We start from the raw sequence: 15,571 nt of genomic DNA, 5'->3' as shown, positions 1-15,571 counted from the left end.
GATAATAATAACAGACATAAGACTGTTTCTTTACAGGGAGCATCAATGATTCGACTAAAACTATTCTAGAATGGTTAGCTAAAATAATACTGAGATAAAAGACTTTTGCTGTTTAATTGTAGGAAAAAAGGTCTATTTACTGTAGATGTGGTCTGCTTGGTGAGTATGTGTACAGTTACCAGCACACTCACTATGGCCTTTCGTTTAAAGTTACATCACTGAAATGCTATTCTCAACACAGGCCCATGGATGGAAGTTAACAGATGGTGGTGTACAAAGCCTGTAAATAAACCCCTCCAGATACAAACAATAACAGGTGTTCATCACATAACAGCTAAATACATGTCTTTGTCTACTGCTATCAACCTTTCCCCTACATTTATCCTCACATCAGAATTTCACACAATGTGCATTAAAAGATAGTTCTCAGAGATAGATGGATGGATGGATGGATGGATGATAGACAGACAGAAAGACAGACATCTGGAATTTTTATTATTACTCAAATTATTGACACTTTATTATATTTAATCATTTCAAAAAATTGTATTGTATTAAGAATGGATAAAAGTGACCCATTGGGTTCAAATAAAAATAAAAACTAGTACAAAATGCAAATATCAGTCATATTTTAATTGGATTAACTAAATGTTGGTATATTTACAGTGGCCCTTATTTATTAATTCTGACTCATATATATATATATATATATATATATATATATATATATATATATATATATATATATATTCTAATTTTTATATAACCGATTCAAATATAACCCAATATGACATACAATGTTTTTCACTCTCAAAAATTATATCACAAAAATATTATCTCTTCCTAATTTTTCTAACCTGAAGGGTTTTCCCACCAGTTATTAGGAGTGCTAAGCAAAACCTCTTAATTTTCCAATCTGGAATGCCAGAAAGAGCAGACAGAATACTATACCAATATGGCAAAATCTCTCTCAGATGCCGAGAATTTCTCAGTAATAAACATGAAGATGACAATGGTCATTTTCAAGAGGTGGATTCTTACATTAGTCAAAGTGTCCTTTGATTCAGTAAAACAGCTTCTGATGACCTCAGTAAAGGTTCACCAACTCCCAATCAACCATTTCTTGGTGTGTCACAGCATTTAATAGTCCACAACTCAGAAGTAAAGCATGCCTGGTCCTCTAGCACTGTCATTCTGCAATTTTAGATATGAATCTTGCTGTCAGGAGCTGTGTTTGTTCTTCTGCTGGAGTTTAATGCTTTGTGGCAGCAGTTTTTCAGCTGTGTTGAAGGAGAACCGCAGTCTCAATTCTGCTGTACAACCAGAGGAAAGAGAGTAGCAATCCTTAGTGCAGTCTCAACTAGGGTAGTGGGTGTATTTATATGTGTGTGTGTGTGTTTGTGTACCTCTGTGTATGCCGGGGGAGGGGGGAGATGATACTCGCTAATGCGCATGAAGATTGGACTGTCATCCTCATCGTAATCATTTAGGATAGGGATAAAGGAACTGTCCATTCGGTTGTCCCGGGAGATCTCACTGTAACTGGGTGGAGAAGATGGGATGGACACACAGGTGCTGGAGGGGGAACTGCCGTCCTGACTGCTCATGCTGCTGGTGCGACTATTCAGGCCATTGAAGGGGATCGTCCCAATGACCAGAGGCAGTTCAAGGATTAGCTTCTCACTGCCTGGGATATGGACATAGATCTGCCCCCGGAGAGAGAGAAAAACCATTATTTCCATGGCACATGTAAAAAGCAGAACAGACATGTACAGTCTACTGATGTAGACTGCTGGCATGAATTATCAGGAATACATCTCACCCTCAAAGTGTAGTCAACGTGGATGATGTCACAGCCCAAGATGGTGGGTTTCAACTTGGGAACCCGGAGGACCCTCCCCTGCCACATGTCACACATGCCGGAGATGATGTGATCGCCCCTGACAGAAGTGAGTTTCTCGCAAAACACCTTGGTGCGGCCGTTTGCCAGATAAATGTGCTTGGCTATGATGGCGGCTTTAGGAATGACAATCCGAGAGCAGGTGTTCTCGAATTTAGCATCGATGCAAATGTCCTCTCCTTCGCAATAACCTTTTCGGTCTATGCGTGCAACAATGGAAACGCTGCCATCAGGAATAAACATGCAGGTGACTTTCTTCTCTTTTGCACCTGTAACTGGAGTCTGAAAAGAGCCAGAGAGAAAAACGAAGGACTATTCTCTCATGTTTGAATCACATCCGTTTAACAGAAGTTTTGTGACCTCTCTAGGCTTACTCACCATGAGTTCTTGGGTGTTTACATCAATGGGTTCCTCCACCTTAAAATGTTGCTTGCATTCCGCCCATGGCTGTCCTGATTTCTCTATGACCACTTTCACATAGTACTGGACTGAGCCAAACTTTCCTGCATAGGAGGAAACTAGGCACCTGTTCAGGAATGGATGATTTTGGATTAAATTAGTAACTCAGTCGGATATAATTAAACATTTTAGATGCAATATTTGTAATATGCAGTTCCCAAAATAAACCTACCCCGCCTGTGGAAGTTCAAACCCAAACATGAACTTGTATTTGTTTCCAGGCCTGAGAGTGATGGAGCCATCTGCATCTGCGGTGAAGAAATTGTGCTTTAAAAAATACTAACACCAGGGCCATAACCACCACAGACAGTATATTTAGAATAATGGTCCATTAATATAAGGTTTTCAGTGACCAATTCCTAAACTTTTATTTTGAATGTGTGGTTACAACTTCATTCTTGACTTACACATTTCAGTTCATCTAAACTCTTATTGCAGTTCTGAACTGCCTGAAATTTTCATTCTAACCACAAGCAAAAAGAAATCCAACCAAATCGTAGTAATGGGCCTATAAGGCAGAAAAAACACCACCCACCCTAGACTTTATTTGGAGTGGCACCATATTTAATTTTTGAATTAAATATGGCACTATAAAAAAGGAATGAAAACGAGGCTCTGAAGGATAGACTTGCAGTCTCTTCAATGTGCAATGAGTTGTACCTTCTGCATAAAGCCGAATAAAGGTACGTACTAGATCACATCTAATTTTCATAACTCACGTTTTCTGGAGTTTTTTGTCTACTTAAATTTTTCTCGTTTTCATTCCCGTCAAAAATCAAATATGGTTGTGCCACTCTGAATAAGTCCATTCAAACTAGTTCACAAGTGCATTTGTGTCAGGTAAAACAAAGCTAGACTCTTACCTGTGGGTTGATGATCAAGGTGAAGAACCTCCTCGTAATTCAGATACTCGATTTCCTCCCTGCAGTGCAGCTTTCCTTTACTATATTCGACTTTAGCGCATCCGATCCCGAACAGGCTGACGGCGGAAATCCTCGTCACCTCCGACACCTCCACCATCACCCGCCCGGCCACTTTATCTCCGCCGCTGTACGCGCTCTTGTTCGGGTCACTCAGTTGAACCTCGAAGGTCTTGGGTTTCTTTTTCAATACGCCCATTTTTTGCTATTTAATTAATTTAGCAAATTGAACAAATTACTAACCTGTAATAATACTACTACTAAAGGTGTTATTAAAGGTATCTTTTCGATTTATTTCTAAAGCAAATGAATGACCCAGTTGCTCGTCAAGCTCACCAATATGTGCTGATGTTATTATTATTATTATTATTATTTTCTACGAGATGTTTTTGTAATTTGATGGTCACTCTGTTCTGTCGGTAAACACTGAGTGGGAGTTGGTGGTTATATAGTTCACACGCCGCTCTGCTGATGATGTGAGCTGGACACACATATGGGCATCAGCGCTGGACACCCACATGCGCCCGTGGATCGCCCCACGGGCGTCTCTCTCATAGGACACACGGGCTGTGAACTTCCACTCGGGCCAATGAGCACTCGGCCAGAGCGCGTGGACAGGTCGTGGGCATGGGGCAGGAGGCGTTTGAGGAGGAGGGCAAATTACATGGAGCAGGGGTGGGGCATGAACAGCTGAGCACACATGTGCCCTGCTCAAAAATATGTTTGGGAGTGACGGAAACTCACGTATGATACGATATTGATAAAACGTGATTTGGCAATAACGCGTTTTGCATAAAAATATAATTTAAACAGACGTGAAATAAACAGAATGCCTCCAAATCAAGCATTCAAATAACACTGTTACAATTTACTACAAAAAAAGGAGCTCTCTCTCTCTCTCTCTCTCTCTCTCTCTCTCTCTCTCTCTCTCTGGCATTATGGTAGTGATGGCATCAAAAGGTGATACCATGATGCAGAATGATTAAAATATGCATTCAGGGGAGGACTGGCCATAGAGAGAACTGGGACTATTCCTGGTGGGCTGGTGTCCTGAAGATATATGCTACCTAGCATGATGCTATATACCAATGCTATATTCATATAGTTTTAGGGCTGGGGTTTGGGGTAGGGTTAGGGCTTAGTATAGCCTCACACCATATCACACTACATTATAGTTACGCTGGTAGCACATCCTGATAGGTATTATCTGCCTGACAAGATGTGCTACCCAGGTTTTTAACATAGTTCATGCTGTTGTAGTACATACTGACAGGTTCTCCCATGGCTCCCGACTTTTGCTACCCAAGTTTAGGCTTTACACATCACTGTTTTTACTGCTAGTAGCACATCCTGAGCAGGTAGCACAGATTGTCAGCACCAGCCGTGAAACGGGGCCGAATGGGGCACGAACACAAACCATGGTATATGATGAAAAAACATGGTATTACCATTGTACATGTAAAAAACAAATGTTATCAGAATGAACCATTTCCAAAAAGCATATTGTATCAACATGAATCATGTAAACATTCATTATATTACCATGGTACAAAAAGTTCTTGGTACTTTTTTGTTAGTGTATAGAAAACCTGACTGTGCAGAGAGTTATCAGAAAAACAGAAACATACAGTGAAGTTTAGAGATAGCAGTGGTCATCAGAGATGACCTAATAAATGCACCCATCACAGCAGGCCACATGCTGTAAAACGTGTGTAAGTTCACATGGGCTCATGAGAGCAAGTATCCTCTGATTAGATGAGCACTGCCATCTGCTGACTGATCCAGCACATTTACTGTGTATCTTCCTACAGAAGGAAGTTCAGAAGGAGCCCATTTATATAACCCATCAATCACTGTGATAAGAATAACTCACATCCCTTCTCCGCCACACAACAACATCATATATCAATTGTGGACTTGGGCCAAAGCTGCCTACACTTATACATTATAGGCCTATGAACATAAAACTTGTGTGTGCCATTTATAATGCAAGAGATAAGAAGACAACTTCCAACCAAACCTTTACCAGCATCAAATAAACATTCAAGTTAACCCAGATGAACACCATCCGGCATCACCCCTTAAACAAGTGTGAAATGCCTCAAAATCAGTACATTATTCACATAAATTTCACAGTTATAGATTTAGACAACTTGTTTTTCAATCTATGGAGTTACAACATTACATTTTTTGGAGACTGACAGAATGAAAACAGAAAATGTGACTGGTCTTCACTTTTCAAAGGAAATTTTACACAGATTCTCATGATTAATTTCCATGATGCATATACATAATTTGCATAGTGGTCTGAAATTTCGGTCACCAGTTTGACAGAAAAAATGATTCAAATGTCTATTTTAGCTTTAGAAAAATGAATTTAATTTGGTAATAAGGGTAATTTTCTCTGGTCTGCAAAATCTGGTGTAACCTTCATTCATCAATGCTGTGTGGGCCAGCACACGACAATGAACTGCTGAGTGGATATAGTTTAGATTATTTCTTTATTATAAATACACTCAAATTATTCCTGCATAAACCTCATCCACCTTGAAAACATTCACTATGTCTTCGATAAGCAAATATGTGCTGAGTAGAAATTTGCAGTATTTTCTTTCTTCATATATATACACAAATCGTTCACTTTATGTGCATGTAACACTGAATTAAACACAAAAATGCATTTTCTTTTTTTTTTTTTTTTTTGCGAGGCAGTTCCAGACAGCCTTTGTTCACATAAAACATACAAACTTCCAAACCCTGACAACTCTGCCCTGCAAGAAAGTAGAAGAAGAAAAAATAAGGTGGTCAGCTGGTCCCCCAGCCTCAGCAGGCTGGTTAGGCTGGTTTGTGTTGCTGGTTTTAGAGGGGTTTGGGGCACTTGTCAGCTGGACAGCCTGGTAGACCAAAACCAGCTTGGCAAGGCGGTGAGACCAGCTAAATTAGCTTAAACCAGCTAAGACCACAAAACCACGTTAGGTTGGTATAAGCTGTTTTAGCAGCAGGGCGATGGGATGTAAACACTGAACAACTGTATAAATATCATTTTTAAATATCAAGTAAGCCCTGCTTTAGGCTTTTGAAAACTGCAGAGTTTACCATCATCAGACTGGAACTGAGACAGCACGTCTAAGGGTCTCTGTGAGGACACTCATGGCCAATACTACCGGCAGAGATGGAGTGGTATTACCTGCCCTGGCTGTCAGCAGGTGAACCCTTTCAGGGTCAGAGATCATTGCGCGAGCGTCCTCCAACGCAGCCACAGCTGAAGCACTAGAGTTCAACTTCCCAGTGACCTGCAAATCAAACAGGCAAGACTGGAAATACACATCTCGCACAGGAAGCAGGGAGGAGCAGTGTGCATACGCAGCAGTGGACAGATGTGCAGGTGGCGTCTCCAGACGCTGTGAGACCGGACAACCCCACACACACAACTGCAGGTCCTGCTCAGGTGTGTAGGACTCCACGATCTCACGAGGAGAGCGGACTGACAGACTGAGCGACAGTCCGACCTGACGCACCACCAGTGTCGTCCCGATGTGTGTAGCCCTGATCTCCACGTATTTGCCAGGGTCATGAGAGAGAATGCGCAGGCTCTGGTGACCTCTGCGATCACCGCTGGTCATAGAACCATCTACAAACGCTGGGGGAACGTTGTCCAGCTCTGCTTGGTATATCTGGAGCTCTGCACACTCACGTGAGTTTTTAAAGATAACCGTGATCTGAGGAGGAAATGGAGATCAAAGAACTGTCGGAAAAAAGTACCAAAAAAAAAATACTTTACAGCAGTGATTTGTTGCGACCCAAAAATGGGTCTGTTCTAACAATGCTAAACGTAAATAATAAAATGCAAACTCAACTAATAATCATGCATAATTAGGGCAGCAAAAAATAGTCAAAAAAATAAAATGGAAGAGAAAATTTGTCGACAAAATTTGACTGGTAAATATGCTGGTAACACTTTGTACGAAGCATTATTATAAGGCATTATAATGCTTTAGTAATGTCTCATAATACACCTTATAATATGTTATAACTTCTCATAAATAATTGTAACCACAATTATAATACATTATAATATTACCTATTCATAGTTATACCTTAGAGAATAATGCATTATAACACAAGGAACATTTAATTTTATTTGCAGAAGGTATAATGTATTATTTATTGAAATATACACTGTATAATAAGTATGCTTTAAATAAAGTGACAAAAGCAATGTTTTCTTATGAATATCCATAAGATATATTTGAGTGGTTATAAGACATTACAAGACATGCTGGAAGTTTTAAATTTTTAGATATTACAAAAAACACTTGTAAAGCTACAAAGTTAAAATATATAAGAAACTCTAAATATGTAATGTTGATCACACATGTAGCAAATCTTCTTGGGTGTAAACACACCCAAGAATAATTTAAAAAAATAAATAAATCTAACTGATTCTATACTGGACTCAATTCAATAAACTTTCATGTTTGTGCATCTTATTTGGAGACTTATTTTATAAATAACTTCCATTACATAAGTTCGACATGTAATGTATTGAATGTTACAAGTTTATGTTATGGCTGTTTATAAGAAGATATTGCTTTTGTAACTTTACTTAAAGCAGGCAAAGACCACTTATAATATGATCACGTCATAAAGCCTTTTGACTGTTTACACTATGCTGCTTTTGCATGACAGCACTTAATTAGCTTTATTAGCTTCTGCTGCATTAAAATTGGGTTATGTATTTTACACTCTAAACTATGAATAGGGTAAGCCTTATAATGTATAACTGTAGTTATAAGTATTTATGATTAGTTATAACTTATTATAAGCTGTATTATGAGACATTATAAATATAGTATAATGCATTTATAATGTCTTTACAATGCATTATAAATATGGGCTTCACAGAAAGTGTTACCAAAATGCTATTCTTACTAGTAAAATTTAATTATGACTAGTCAAAATGAAATTGCAGGTATCTTTAAAGAAATATTCTGGGTTCAATACAGTACAAGTTAAGCTCATTCGACAGTGCTTGTGGCATAATGTTGATTACCACAAAAAATAAGAAGCAAAAATGGAGGTTACAGCTAGACACTTACAACGGAAGTGAATGGGGCCAATTTTTTTAGGGTTAAAGGCAGAAATGTGTAGTTTATAATTTTATAAAAGCACTGACATTATTTGTTGTTAATTTTTTTATTTATTCTTTATTTGAGCTGTAAATTTGTTTCAATCATAATTTACCAGAATTACAGGGTTGATGCCGTAAAGTCGTCATGGCAATGAAGTTGTTAAATTGGATATAACTTCACACAGAAAAGTAAGCAATTTTATCAAACTAAAATCATGTTAACACACATATTGTTTATGTTTTGTGGCTATGCTTTTGAAACTGTAAGTATTTTAACGTTTATGGATTGGCCCCATACACTTCCATTGTAAGTGCTTCACTGGAACCCAGATTTTTTCAAGTCAAAATTCATTTTTGTGGTAACCAACAAATGCTGTCAATTGAGTTTAACTTGTAATAAACCCAGGATATTCCTTTAACTGTCATTTTTACTAGTAAGTATTTTTAATAGTCAAAACTGAGCTGCAGATATGTAGAATTGAATAAATTTAGAATTTAAGCTAAATCAACCTACTATAGTCCTGTCTAAAAGGGCAGTTCTTGGCCTGAATAAGCTGCAGAATAGACCAGACTTTACACTAATAGTCAAAAGTCTGGAGCTGCGAGACTAGTACACAACCACCCTCATCTAAAATTATTAGTTTCATACATTACATACACCCTGTTCCGTTTAACTAAGACCAGTCACACTGTTTTATTAATTGTATGACTATGGAGTAAGAGGAACACAGTGGCGCTCACCTTTGTGAGCACTGTGGAGTAAGAGCTCCCTCTAGTGGGTGTACTTGTGGCTTGGATGTACAGGTACTGGTTATCTATGAGAGGCCAGGCTCCCTGCACAGCACATGTTTGGAACTCATCATTAAAGGTGCGGATGTGAGGGTCCCCAAACACCCCGCAGTGCAGATAATCTGGGGCCCGGCCCTTCTCATAGATACATCCATCCTCTGAGAGTGGGGCCTGGGGCAGGGGCCGTGGCTGGGCTGTTGGGCCGGTTTTGGGGCAGCGATGTTGGATGAGCAGGTCCTCAATGCCCTGCACAGCAGAGTGGTAGGCCAGGTCTCCGCGGCACGCTCGGGCAGTCCGCTGAGTACAGAGGGCGTAGGATCGCAAAGCACTGCAGTACCTGGTATTACTCCCCTCCCTCCCCCCAGTGACCCCCATTTCTAGAGTCGCAGCCACAAACTCTGAGTTACATCGCAGGATCCGACACTGTGCATACACTGCAGGTAAAGAAAACAAATGGAGGTTACTGTGTTCATTTCTGCATCTCTGAATACATGCCTTTTCTCATTATACTTTTTTGTTAGTAAAATCTTTTTGCTGTGTCTTGGAGTCTTATATATACAATACATTCAGCCACTTTTTCTACAGATTTGATATTAATTCACTTTATATATATAAATCAGGTTCCAAATAAACAGACAATTAACAGGTTTTACTAACAAAATAGTACTACTTAGTACCATGGTACATCATTTATTTTTTTGGATGTACCATTATAATAACATGGTTTTCTTTGAAGTATGTTGAAGTACCATATAAATATCATGGTACACCATGCAATATGGTTATGGTAATCATTCAGAACCAAGGAAATTGGGTAGTTGACGCATAAAATGTATATGAAATTTCTGTATAGACATCAAGATTTTAGGCTAAAAGTTAGAAAAATACATATTTTAGGTGCTTTAGGTCATTTCTTTGTCATATTTTACTATTTTTAATCACTTTTTTGCCATCATTAAGCTATTTTATATGGCACTGTAGTATGACATAAGTTTTTTTTAAAAGAACAAATATTCCATGTAGTCTCTCATTTAATATGAGGTCATACAAACAGCATGCATAATGATTATAAATAAACTAGCTTTGAAGTAGTTTTAGATGGAGTTTAGATGGTATATTTCATACTACAGGATGGGTATGTACTGTAAATATCACCCCATATACTCTGTACATATATATATATATATATATATATATATATATATATATATATATATATATATATATATATATATACACACACAGATCAGCCACAACATTAAAACCATCTGCCTAATACTGTGTAGGTCCCTCTTGTGCCGCCAAAACAGCACCAATCCGCATCTCAGTATAGCATTTGGAGATGTTATTCTTCTCACCACAATTGTAAAGAGCAGTTATCTGAGTTACTGTAGACTTTGTCAGTTCGAACCAGTCTGGCCATTCTATGTTGACCTCTCTCATCAACAAGGCATTTCTGTCCAAGGAACTGCCGCTCAATGGATAATTTGGCACCATTTGGAGTAAATTCTAGAAACTGTTGTGTGTGAAAATCCCAGGAGATCAGCAGTTACAGAAATACTCAACCCAGCCATCTGGCACCAAATGTCATCCATGCAATTATCTAATCAGCCAATCGTGTGGCAACAGTGTAGTGCATAAAATCATGCAGATACGGGTCAGGAGCTTCAGTTAATGTTCACATCAACCATCAGAATGGGGGAAAAAATGTGATCTCAGTGATTTGAAGCATGGCATGATTGTTGGTGCCAGATGGGCTGGTTTGAGTATTTCTGTAACTGCTGATCTCCTGGGATTTTCACACACAACAGTCTCTAGAATTTACCAAAATATCCAGAGTTTAAATGTATTTGGCTCTGGTGTATGTAAACTACTGACTTCAACTGTGTGTGTGTGTGTGTGTAAATATATATATATATATATATATATATATATATATATATATATATATATATATATATATATATATCATAGTGCTACAATCTGATACTATCACTGTACATGTTCTATCACCACCAGGTTTTTTTTTTTTTTTTTTTTTTTTTGGTGAGGGTTAAAAAGGACTTTACCTGAAGTAGCACTAAAGATCAGGACCATTGCAATAATGAGAATGATGTGATTCCATGTCATGTGCGAGTGATTCCCACAGGCAGCTGGTGCTGCCATTCCCATCCATACAGACACAGGCAAGTCAGCCTGCTCACAGGTGTCGGCACAGGTGCTGCAGCTCTGCGCACTGAAGCGCACTACATACAACAACCACACGGGGAGACAAACCCAAAGAAATCAAGTCACAGATCTGTAATAAGTTTGAAATCTGGAAACTCACATAACCCCTTTAAAACATATTGAAAATTGTAATATTGCCATATTGCACCAGAACATCTCACTTTATTCTTTCTAAAGGTATTGTAACCTTAAAAAAATTTTTTTTTAAAAGGTCTGAAGAAACATTTGAGTTGTGTTGTTGAACAAATTAAGATGATTTGATAGACTTTTAGCGAAGAAAGTATTATATTTATTTCTAATCATTAATGTTAGACAAAACTGTTATTTGGTTTAAACTAGGATTTAATATATGACCATTCATCTGACATATACCAAACATAATAAATAATGAAAGTACATGTTCAGAAGCATCCAGAAACCACACTCAAAAAAATGTATTTTTGCTGCTTGTTCAATTTGCTTAAAGCAACACAATTCTAGAACTTGATTTCACTGCATTCTATCCATTTAAATTTGTAAAATGGAAGTTCCATTTGAGTTGGGACTACATGGATACTTTTTGTGGTGTTAATGTAGCATTGATGAAACTGGGCAGGAATTTCCATTTCCCAGCATGTTTTGCATGGGACTCAATAGGGAGAGTAAATGTTAAAATTAAGTATTATTTTATGTTTTTGTGCAATATGAATGTAAAGGTGGACACTTGTTATGTTGAGATTCAGGATAGTTTCTGTTATGCTGGAGATTTGTGGGTTACCATTATGTTGATGAGTGCAGATTGAGCTAACGATGAGGACAGGTAGATGTCACACATTAAATGGATTGATTGCTTCGTTGAGCAATTGCTGTGCTATCAATAGCATAGCTACTAAACTACACTCTGTAGTGCTTCCATCCAACATGTATATAGCATACTTATATTTACTTCCACTAGTTAGAGCATAAAGAAATAAAATAAATGTATTTTAGTTGCATTGGCAGTGTAACTGTTGGGGGGTTTACCCAGTTCACCCAGTTATATTATATTTAATTTAATTAGAGTCCTTTATTGTCATTGTAGCATGTATAACAAAATTTTGTGTGACTCATTCCAACCAGTACATTTAAGAACAAGATGCAAGATGCTAAATGAAATATAAATGAAATACAAATTCTATAATCAAAACAACTAGGAGTGCATTTACTTGAGTAAAAATAACTTGATATATTCATTTAAAACGATCTTGAGACCAGCTAAATGTAGGGTAAGAAAATAACTTCTATTAAAGGGCAATATTTGCCCTTTTTTCTGATATTTAGGGGCTTTTTTTTTTTTTTTTTACCTTTATGAGGGCATTTAGAAACACTTTGTGTATCAACTATGTAAAATAATCGAATGCAATCAATTTATTAATATAAATTCCATATGAATTCATTAAGGTTGTTACCTATAAATTTAAATTAGCATCAACTCATATATTTTATATAATATGCATTAGGCTTAGAATAAAATATTAGAAAACGTTTCAGATGTTACAAATAATAAAAAGAGGGAATTCATTATGGGGCATTGCCCCTAAATTTCGAATTTCATTGGCTTATTTATTTATTTATTTAGTGTCACTTTCAGTGGCATTTTTGCCCCAAGCCCCTATTACAGGGATAATTCACCCAAAATTGAAAATTCTCTTTTCATTTACACTTATGCCATCCCAGATGTGTATGACATTCTTTCTTCTGCTGAACACAACAAAGATGTTTCAGCTCTGTTGGTCCTCACAATGATAGTGAATGGGTACCAAAATTCTGAAGCTCCAAAATGCAGCATAAAAGTAATCCATACAACTCCAGTAAATCCATATCTTCAGAAGCTAGAGTGTGAGTGAGAAACAGATCAATATTTAAGTCAGTTTTTACCATAAATTCTCCTCCCTGACCAATAGGTGGTGATATGCACGAAGAATTGAAATCACCAAAAAGAGAAGAGAAAAGAGAAGAACAATGTGAAAGTGGAGACTGATAGTAAAAAAGGACTTAAAAATGTATCTGTTTCTCACACAAACCTATCATATTACTTCTGAAAATAGCTATGGATTTAACCACCAGTGTCTTCTGGATTACTTTTATGCTGCTTTCATGTCCTTTTGGAGCTTTAAAATTGTTGTACCCATTCACTTGCATTGTGAGGACCTACCAGCTGAAATATTCTTCTAAAAATCTTTGTTTGTGTTTAGCAGAACAAAGGAAGTCATACACATCTGGGATGGCATGAGGTTGAGTAAATGATAAGAGAATTAAACTTTTTTGGTGAACTATCCCTTTAAATTCTGACCCTGGTTAAAAGTAATCACAAAAATGGCTCAGATAAGTGAGGTTAGTTCTAAGAAAAGCTCTAGCATAATTTGTTTGCAAATGCAACATATTTGTGCCACTCATATATTTTTAATACAGGAATCAGGAATGTTCTCGGTAATGTTATTGCTGCAGCAAACCTGTCTCCGTTGTTGGGAAGATTTTGCAGTTTGGACTGTGTTATTTACTAAGACTCAAGAACAAACAGTGGTGGAAAGCGAGTAAACTCCAATTCCAGTGTATTTGTGTTTGCACTCGACCTACAGCTCTCATTTAAACAATCTGTCAAAACAGAGTCCATTCATTTAAGCTGAAACAGAACAAAACCTGGTGGCATCACAAAAGAAAGCAAATCATTTTCAACACATGACAAATACGTATCTCAAATCTCATTATCTGACAAAATATCCATTCGGCTTATCCATGTAACTCATTTGCATGTATATCTCTTCTGCCTGTACTGATTCACTAGTGGAGCTTTGGGTGTTCCTGCTGCTTCAATACTAACAGCTGATATTTATTCCAGTTGATGGGGCAGTTACGAGAGTTGCATGGCAGAAATAGAGAGTTCTAAATATACCCCACACTAGCCTGCCCCTCCAGCACCTGCCCCAGTGGAAATTGACGAGGCAAGCTCTGAGAAGGGTGTGAGACATACAGCAGAAACTCCACAGCTCTCCGTTACCATCTGCAGTCTAATTTCAGCTGAACGCTTCAGAATCATTCTCTCTTTGACTGAAGTGTCACTGCATGTGGAAACTTGCTCATTCTGGTGTGCCATCATTTTTAAAGAGGGTTCAGTTCAGCTCCAGAAATCTCTATACACACACACTGGGTCCCAAACACTTCACAGATACAGAGGAATGGGATCCTCCCCTAAACAGTTGCATCTATAAGATTCTCTGTCAGCCTCATACACGCACAGTAACTGAGTTCTGTGAATCAAATCCTGCATTCCTGTTAGACATCACTGTAAACTTGATTGTCTGTGCCATGATTGCATGCACTTGAGTCTTTGTGCATCACTCAGTATGACTATCATGCTCATACAGTATGAAAAAAAACCTTTCTCAAATTCCTGATGTCACATAATAACAAACCATTATAAAAAATGAAAAAAACATTACAATTTAAAAAAAATAATTATTATTATTATTTTTTTAGTTTTTAATAAAACTAAAAATGGAAGCTCTTAGAAAAGAGAGAAGATATTTTAGTTTAATAACTACAGAAGATCAGATGAGTTTATTGTCATCTCACAGCAGAAACAAAAGTCATTGCTGAAACGCACACACAAACACACTATACATACACTGACAACCAAAAAGTGCCATGTAATACCATGTTTTTGGACTTACAATGGTATTTCTTCAAGTACATTGATATATGTAAATACCTTGGTACATTAATATGGTAAACATTCACTATATATTCAATATCAGAGTACTACGGTACTGAATGAGTGAACCATTAGAAAGAATTTGAATGCATCAACCTGACTATTCTCGATTAGAGTGTTAGACATTATAAAGAGAGAACCAACTCCTGCACAACTGTTGTATAGTTCATAATTAACTTTATGAATGTTTATCAGTGGACACGTAATATTACAGATAGTAGAGTTAACAGTATTAACAAAGACTCACAGAAATAGAGGACTCTCCTGAAGACCGAGCACGCCGTTAGAGATCTTTCTCAGTCACTTCAGATTTGTCACCCGGACACCGACGCGTTCATGTGACGGAATCATGTGCGGAGTGACCCTTGCGTCACCGTCCCGCACGAGAGAGACACATAAACCCGCAGCGCGAA

The 15,571-nt window shown here is 37.6% G+C and overlaps 2 protein-coding genes across 3 annotated transcripts; both read right to left on the bottom strand.

Annotated features, from left to right (window-relative positions):
- Positions 1–663: 663 nt before the first annotated feature.
- txnipb (thioredoxin interacting protein b) lies at positions 664–3,845 on the bottom strand. Of its 2 annotated transcripts, none has more exons than XM_051721248.1 (6): positions 3,223–3,845; positions 2,532–2,607; positions 2,279–2,426; positions 1,823–2,182; positions 1,407–1,706; positions 664–1,313 (listed from the first exon to the last, which is right to left on the bottom strand). In XM_051721248.1, exons 1-6 carry the CDS (start codon positions 3,476–3,478, stop codon positions 1,305–1,307), a joined length of 1,149 nt encoding a protein of 382 aa, XP_051577208.1. In that variant the 5' UTR covers positions 3,479–3,845; the 3' UTR covers positions 664–1,304. The 2 variants fall into 2 exon arrangements, with proteins under 2 accessions (XP_051577208.1, XP_051577209.1); XM_051721249.1 differs by having other exon boundaries at positions 672–1,310; positions 3,223–3,833.
- A 558-nt stretch (positions 3,846–4,403) lies between these two features.
- Positions 4,404–15,571, bottom strand: LOC127454203 (hemojuvelin-like). The gene is made up of 4 exons (XM_051721246.1): positions 15,406–15,571; positions 11,269–11,445; positions 9,152–9,633; positions 4,404–6,998 (listed from the first exon to the last, which is right to left on the bottom strand). Exons 2-4 carry the CDS (start codon positions 11,369–11,371, stop codon positions 6,381–6,383), a joined length of 1,203 nt encoding a protein of 400 aa, XP_051577206.1. The 5' UTR covers positions 11,372–11,445; positions 15,406–15,571; the 3' UTR covers positions 4,404–6,380.

Source organism: Myxocyprinus asiaticus, chromosome 16 (genome assembly GCF_019703515.2).
Source record: "Myxocyprinus asiaticus isolate MX2 ecotype Aquarium Trade chromosome 16, UBuf_Myxa_2, whole genome shotgun sequence".
In the NCBI taxonomy this organism is placed as follows: domain Eukaryota; kingdom Metazoa; phylum Chordata; class Actinopteri; order Cypriniformes; family Catostomidae; genus Myxocyprinus; species Myxocyprinus asiaticus.
The sequence above is the reverse complement of the archived record's forward strand: the minus strand, read 5'-3'. Positions and strand labels throughout refer to the sequence as shown.

Bases quoted from the DNA above. Each gene is read 5' to 3' on its own strand.
- txnipb (XM_051721248.1), bottom strand. From the start codon at position 3,478: ATGGGCGTATTGAAAAAGAAACCCAAGACCTTCGAGGTTCAACTGAGT. The intron at 2,608-3,222 runs GTAAGAGTCTAG...TCTTCACCGCAG, and splicing joins CCTTGATCATCAACCCACAG to ATGCAGATGGCTCCATCACT. The intron at 1,707-1,822 runs GTGAGATGTATT...CTCCGGGGGCAG, and splicing joins ACGTTGACTACACTTTGAGG to ATCTATGTCCATATCCCAGG.
- LOC127454203 (XM_051721246.1), bottom strand. From the start codon at position 11,371: ATGGGAATGGCAGCACCAGCTGCCTGTGGGAATCACTCGCACATGACA. The intron at 9,634-11,268 runs GTAAAGTCCTTT...CTTTACCTGCAG, and splicing joins GATCTTTAGTGCTACTTCAG to TGTATGCACAGTGTCGGATC. The intron at 6,999-9,151 runs GTGAGCGCCACT...TTTCCTCCTCAG, and splicing joins ACTCCACAGTGCTCACAAAG to ATCACGGTTATCTTTAAAAA.